Source organism: Scylla paramamosain, chromosome 28 (assembly GCF_035594125.1).
Source record: "Scylla paramamosain isolate STU-SP2022 chromosome 28, ASM3559412v1, whole genome shotgun sequence".
Classification (NCBI taxonomy): Eukaryota; Metazoa; Arthropoda; class Malacostraca; order Decapoda; family Portunidae; genus Scylla; species Scylla paramamosain.
Window position 1 is genome coordinate 6460001 of NC_087178.1, and position 7500 is coordinate 6467500.

Consider the following 7500-nt stretch of genomic DNA (forward strand, 5'->3'; position numbering starts at 1 on the left):
CAGCAGCGCCTCCTTCGGGTCAGGGAGCGGGAATGTAAACACGAGAGGAGTAGCAGGAGGTTCCGAGGTACTTAGTGACGTCACGATTCGTCTGACAGGCGGGTTGGACACTTGCCAGGAGCCCCTCGCCAGCCCAAACACTGGAACTGCCACGCGTCTCCACACACCGCGCGCTCAAACACCTAAACACGCAGAAACAAACACCCGTAGGGCAAAACATGAGGGAGTAACATGAATTTCAGACCAAGCAGGACTAAAATGGCGTGAAGGTATGCCTGAGAGAAGCGTAAGTATCAATAAACATGAGGAACAAGTTGAGAGCGCGCGCGGAATGAAGCTAAGAGTAGCGGGCAACCTCCCAACACGACGTCACCTCATGTAACGCGACGTCATCGCCTAAAATGGAGGAATACGTCATCACACGTCGTCTTATACTACCTGGCGAGGACCTCTGAGGAATACTGATGAGCTGTGACGCTGCATGGGAGGGAGGGAGGGGTAGGGGGAGGGCACGAAGGCAGGGAGGAGTCGGTCTTGTGTGGGTCTTCAAACTGGTCTGGGAACACGTTTCTCGTTGAGTCTTTACAAGGTGTGTTTTTGTCTTTTTGTTGCTCTTTTTTTGCTCTTTCTCTCTCAGTTGTCCACCAATTAAAGTGTTGCTAGCAAGGGCAGGGCACCAGGGTCTCTCTCTCTCTCTCTCTCTCTCTCTCTCTCTCTCTCTCTCTCTCTCTCTCTCTCTCTCTCTCGCTGATACCGTTGTTGCTGTCATATCATAACCCTTCTTCGTTATCCAGGCTGTTTCTGCTGCTGCTGCTACTGACGAAGGGCACACACACACACACACACACACACACACACACACACACACACACACACACACACTATCCTTGCATCCTTTCCCAAAAAAAGATAATACGAGAGAGAGAGAGAGAGAGAGAGAGAGAGAGAGAGAGAGAGAGAGAGAGAGAGAGAGAGAGAGAGAGAGAGAGAGATGGAAGATACAACTAACAAATTATAAAAGAAAAACAAATAAAGACAACAAATACAAACCAGAGAGAGAGAGAGAGAGAGAGAGAGAGAGAGAGAGAGAGAGAGAGAGAGAGAGAGAGAGAGAGAGAGAGAGGCAAACCAAACACACACACACACAATAACAAACAGAGATACACATTCGCACACATTACCACCATCTACCCCAAGAGAGAACGAGGCAGACAGAAAAAGATCAAGAATTCGTGTTGTTATGGCAACTGCACGTGGGGAGGAGTTGCCGCCGCTCGCTGGATGGCGCTGGGAGGGGAGAGAGAGAGAGAGAGAGAGAGAGAGAGAGAGAGAGAGAGAGAGAGAGAGGAGGGGGTAAGGGCATGACATCACTGAGCTACATCACCTTACGTCATCGGTGTCTGGTCCACCCTGCGAGAAGACTTAACCGGCATCCCCAAACCTTATCTCTCCCTCTCACTCTCCCTCTCTCTCTGTTTCTCTGGATTCTCGGATGCTGGGGTGAATGGAAGGAAGTGAGGGAAGGGAGAGAGGTAGAGAGGATGTGATAAAGGTAAGGGAGAGTAGAGACAGAGAAACAAGTACAGAGAGAGGGAGAGAGGGAGACAAACAAGGACAAGACAATATAAACAAACACCAGAGAGAGAGAGAGAGAGAGAGAGAGAGAGAGAGAGAGAGAGAGAGAGAGAGAGAGGAGGGAGAGAGAATGTATGAATGTGTTTACTGTTGGCCCAGCTGTGTGTGTGTGTGTGTGTGTGTGTGTGTGTGTGTGTGTGTGTGTGTGAATGGCAGAAGAGACGAGGCACAGGTAAGTCACCCCCACCCCCCACCCCCGTCAGGTAGAAGCATCTGTGGGTCACGGCCTGTTGAAGGGGATGGATGGAGAAGAAGGGACGATGTACTGCTGACGGTGAGAAAATAAAGCTCTCTCTCTCTCTCTCTTTCTCTCTCTGATGATTTGTTTATGTATGTCACCAGAGAGAGAGAGAGAGAGAGAGAGAGAGAGAGAGAGAGAGAGAGAGAGAGAGAGAGAGAGAGAGAGAGAGAGAATGTCCAGGAAGAAGCTTAGAGAAAGAAAGTCTGGCATATTCTCTCTCTCAAATGCCAAGATTTTATTTGCACACACTCACAATGACCTCACGTGCCTATTTTCACACTCTTTCTCTCTATATTTACACAGGCGGGAGTGTAGCCCGGGAGTGTGTTGGCAGACAAGCGTAAGTGCGTGGCTGCCAAGTGAGAGAATGAGTGAGAGTGTAAGAGAGAGAGGGAGGGAGGGAGAGAGAGAGCTGGCTGGCAGTTATCGTGATCCAGAAATAGCAGCTGACATATTGTGTTTAATTCTTGTTCTTGTAAAAGGTATTTGGTGTTTACTCTCTCTCTCTCTCTCTCTCTCTCTCTCTCTCTCTCTCTCTCTCTCTCTCTCTCTCTCTCTCTCTCTCAAGTACAGCTGGTAATGCACCTTCACACACGTCTGTCATCCACACACACACACACACACACACACACCCGTACAAACATTGCCCAACTGGTTCCTTCCGTCCTGCCCTCAAATAGACGTGACCACCTCGATAACACATTGACAACTTCCGCTGTGGGAGATATCCACCCGGAACCACTGATAAGGTGATAACGACACAGGGTGGGGAGGCTCGCGTGGCCTTGCGCCTGTGTGTGTGTGTGTGTGTGTGTGTGTGTGTGTGTTGGAAATGTGCTCACTGTTTTCTTAGAGTTGATATGTACATGTTTGTGTGTGTGTGTGTGTGTGTGTGTGTGTGTGTGTGTGTGTGTGTGTGTGTGTGTCACTGTCAAGGCTGGGAAACACTCATGATGTTTTCGTGTGTGTGTGTGTGTGTGTGTGTGTATCGGTCACTGCCACCAGCACTGAGGGCACGTCACCACTGGCACTCACTCGCAGGGGAGGGGGAGGGGCACGTGTGTTCAAGACGCGGGGGCACGAGGCACTAGGCACTGGGCGGGGGGCACACGGGGCATCACAACAACAGTGGGTGAAAGCGGGCGTGGTGGGCGTGGCGGGCAGGGCAGCACCTTACCTGTGATAGGGGGCGGGTCAGGCTCCTCCAGGGTCTCCACCTCCTGGAAGAAGGTGGGCATCTCCGAGGTGGTGACGGGCGTGTTGAGATCCTCCACGGGGCGGTCGAACACAGACCCTGATGGCAGGCAATCCCCGCCCTTGTCGAACGTGTCAAAGCTCACCAAACTGAACGACATGGCTGAGGACTCTGCCATGGCTGCAGCAGACATCGGGTCAATACCGTCCATAATCATGGTGGAAAAGTTAAGGTCTTCTTCACTGGATGTGCGAGAGTCTTCAGGCTGGGGGTGCTTCTCCCCCGAACCTGATATGGTGTAGGAAAGCAAGCGCGAGAGGCGACGCCGGGCCCCCAGCGACCACACGTCTTCCAGTGGAGCCAAGGCGGCGAGCGGCTAACACCTCCTTCCCCAACACTGCCACGATACTCACTGAACACCTCGCGCGTGTGGCCCACCAGTTTTATGAATGGGACTCGAGCACCCAGCACAGCCAATCAGCGCGCGCTTGTGACGTCACGGAACGTCACGCTCTTCTCCGTACTCAGCGGTACAAGTCGATAAGTCGCAAGTTATTCAAACCGGCGGTGCGCACCAGTGTCTTAGCACACCAGGGGCTTTGTTTTGCACGGCAGCACCGGCCTGACGGGAGGCTCATCACCAGCAGGCCCCAGCACGGCGCCGGCGACTCGTTAGGACCGCACGTGCAGGTCCAGCCCGGCAGCGGAGTGTGTCGCCGCTACGTCACGACGCGGTGCCGCCTCCTCATCACCATATTTGGTAACCCGACTCAGAGCCGAGCGTGGCCGAGGGAGTGACGTCACAGGCGCGTTACTTTGAGAGGAGCTTACCGTCGCAGCTCACCACCAACAGGGGCGGGGCGCTGTCCCTCACCTGTGGCACCTGTGAGCAGTGCCTGGGGACGCGGGCCCACCAACGGCACCCAGTAACATGGCTCCCGGTGGGCGGTGACGGGCGGCCCTGGGGAACACTGGCGCGGGCGGGCACGGCTCCCTACCTTATACCTGACCAAGTCACGTGACCCGCAGGTGGGTGTGTTTACGGGCCACGTGGGTGCCCGCTTCCCACCCCGCCACTCTTCCTCCGCCCACTGCAAACGTTCCGCCTCCCCATTGGTGGCCCGTGCCGGCCCCTCGCTGCAGGACCTCGTGGGGGCGGGCAGGACGAGGGTGCCTACAGCCTACTGCTCGCCGTGAGAGAGAGAGAGAGAGAGAGAGAGAGAGAGAGAGAGAGAGTTTATTTTTTCCTTTCATCTTGCTCTGTGACGTACCCGGATTTTTCTTAATATTGCTGTTGTCTTTGTTTTCCTTTCGTCGTGTGAATGATGATGTCACCGTTTGTTTTTGTTCGTTCGTTCGTTCGTTTGTTTTGTTTTCATTATTATTGTTGTTGTTGTTGGTTATATTTATGTCGTGTGTTGTTTATTTGTGTTTATGTCGTCTGTTTTTTACTTGTTTTTTTTATGTTGTTGTTGTTGTTGTTGTTGTTGTTGTTGTTTTATGTTACTTGTTTTTCTTTGTGTTGCTTGTATTAATGTTGATATCTGTGCTATTTGTTGTTGTTGTTGTTGTTGTTGTTGTTGTTGTTGTTGTTGTTGTTGTTATTGTTGTTTTGTTGTTGTTGTTAGTTAACTTTGCCGTTGTTGCTTATTTCTGTTACTTGTTCTCGTTTGTATTGCATGAATTAATGCCGACCTCGTTATTTTTGTGTTACTCAGTGTTGTAATCGAAACACAAAATTGCCTGGAGTACGTGGGAGGGCCTGGGTGGAGGGTGGAGGCGCGGCAGAGAGGCGGGCTCAGGTGTTCTGTTTTAACGCAACTTACGTAAGCTGCAACACACGCAACACCGCTCATGCAGCACTGATTCACGACCTGGATGCGGCTGACACGACCACCGCCAACCTATTTCAGACACGACCCTTGCCATACACACACGCACACACACACACATACACACACGCACGCACGCACGCATATTTTACACTTCCTATAGAATCCCTTTGACGTAATACAAGATAAGAAAAGTATTTGTGATAAACTGACTATATTTGGGGATACAATTTTTACACTGAGAAGCCAAAACAATAACTATTACTTGTACTGTTTATTCATCTGGGCGAATACTAAGTGAGTCAAGTACTGTAGAAGTGAATAGATGAATAAGTCAATGAATAAATATACATAAATCACAGTAAATTGAAAGGTAAATACATGCAGGTAAAATATTAATAAGATTGAAATGAAGACTTCAGAGAGAGAGAGAGAGAGAGAGAGAGAGAGAGAGAGAGAGAGAGAGAGAGAGAGAGAGAGAGAGAGAGAGAGAGAGAGAGGTTTAAGATATGACGGTGGTCTGTAATTATGCATGTGTTTTTTGTGAATGTATTTAGATATTGCGTTACTTCGGTGTGTGTGTGTGTGTGTGTGTGTGTGTGTGTGTGTGTGTGTGTGTGTGTGTGTGTGTGTGTGTGTGTGTGTGTGTGTGTGTGTGTGTGTGTGTGTGTGTGTGTGTGTGTGTGTGTTCATGCCCATTCTTAGGTTATGAATGAAAAAAAGAACATAATTAAAAAATGTGTTTCTACTACTACTACTACTACTATTACTACTACTACTACTTCTACTACTACTACTACTACTACTACTACTACTACTACTACTACTACTACTACTACTACTACTACTACCACCACCACTACTAATGATAATAATAATAATAATAATAATAATAATAATAATAATATGATTGTATGCATCGAAGGAGATGATTAAACAGAAAACACAGTATTATTATTGTTATTATTATTATTAGTAGTAGTAGTAGTAGTAGTAGTAGTAGTAGTAGTAGTAGTAGCAGTAGTAGTACCACCACCACACCTTCCAAAACAAACTAGACATATCCAAACTTACGACCCAACACTGTAGTACACTCCTCACCCTCCCCAACCCCTCATTCACCCCCAGCACACTCCCCATCACCCCTCTCCCTGCAGTAGCCCATCCCTCATCCCCCGTACCCTTCTTCTCTGCCCCCTCCCGCCCCGCCGTGCCCTGCCCCACTGTGCCGCGTCCCCCACCCGCTTACCCAGGTGTTTAAAGCGGGCGCGGGCAGATGTTTAGGTGCGCGCCAAGTAGGGTTTTTGCGGGTTGCCCCCAAGACGCCCTCGAATACATTATAAATATTGAGGTCAAGGGGGAGAGAGAGAGAAAGAGAGAAAGAGAGAGAGAGAGGGGGGATACGGGATGGGGGGATGGTTAGGAAAGATAAGAGAAAGGGTGGAGAGACAGAGATGTATGTGGAGAGAGAGAGAGAGAGAGAGAGAGAGAGAGAGAGAGAGAGAGAGAGAGAGAGAGAGAGAGAGAGAGAGAGAGAGAGAGAGAGAGAGAGAACAGGAGAACACAAACGATAAACAAAACAAACACGCGAGTGTAAAACGAATAAGAGAGAAAGAGAAAAAAAAAGAAAAAAGAGAGAAAGAGGAAGGGGAAGAAGAGAAAAGGAGGGAAGGGGAGGAGGAAGGGGGGATCTGTTAACTCTCCGCCCATCTTTCTCTTTCTCTCTCTCTCTCTCTCTTTCTTTTTTTTATGAGAAGCGTGCAGATCAAGGATGGAGGGAGCTGATTGGCTGGGGAAGGTAAAAGCTAAGAAGGTCTGGGCCAATAGGAGAGAAGCAGGAGAGATCTGAACCAATGAGAAAGTTGGCTGGTAAGGGGACGCTACTGTGTGTGTGTCTGTGTCTGTCTGTGTGTCTCTTGGGTAAGGGTTTATTATTATTGTGGTTTACAAGGGGGAGGTTTAAAGAGTGCGCTACTTGGCTCTTGTTTACATGCGGTACTCGGCTCAATGCTTCCGCCAACCAGTATTGTCTCGTGTTTTTTGTTGCCGTTTGTGAAAGGCTGGGAAGTGGGGTGCTTAAACAAATAACTAAATGGCTGGCTAGCTGACTTACTGGTGTACTTATAAACTGGCTACCTTACTGATTTACTACCTGACGGACTTATTAACTGACTATCTTACTGACTGGCTGGCTGACTAAATGACTGGCTTGCTGACTAACTAATATATTAACTGACTAATCTACTGGCTGACTTAAAGACGAGCTTATTAACTGACTAGCTTACCGTCTGACTGATTAAATGACTGATTTGCTAACTAACCAACACATTAACTGACTACCTTACTGACTGACTGACTGACTGACTAAATAATTGAATGACTGACTAAATAACTAATCAATTGACTGACTGACTAACTAACTATATAATCACCTAACTAATTAACCAACTGAGAGTCTTATTACCCGATTGACTGACTGATTAACTCACTTCCTAACTCACTCACTCACTCACTAGCAAAATTCACATATAACTGAAATATAACGAGTCTCTCAGATCTTCACTAATAAAACGCTGCATATACAATTCACAATACCA

General features: G+C 48.6%; 1 protein-coding gene across 3 annotated transcripts in view; it reads right to left on the reverse strand.

The window, feature by feature from the left end:
• LOC135114815 (mucin-2-like) overlaps positions 1-7500 on the reverse strand; it is a 67461-nt gene that overhangs the window by 12410 nt on the left and 47551 nt on the right. The window contains exon 1 of one of the 3 annotated variants that reach the window (XM_064030915.1): positions 3054-4054. The exons of the other annotated variants lie outside the window; for them this stretch is intronic. Within the exon in view, the coding sequence (XP_063886985.1) occupies positions 3054-3288 (235 nt within the window). The 5' untranslated portion in view covers positions 3289-4054. Of the gene's footprint in view, positions 1-3053; positions 4055-7500 lie in introns of those variants that run through there. 3 annotated transcript variants of the gene reach the window in all.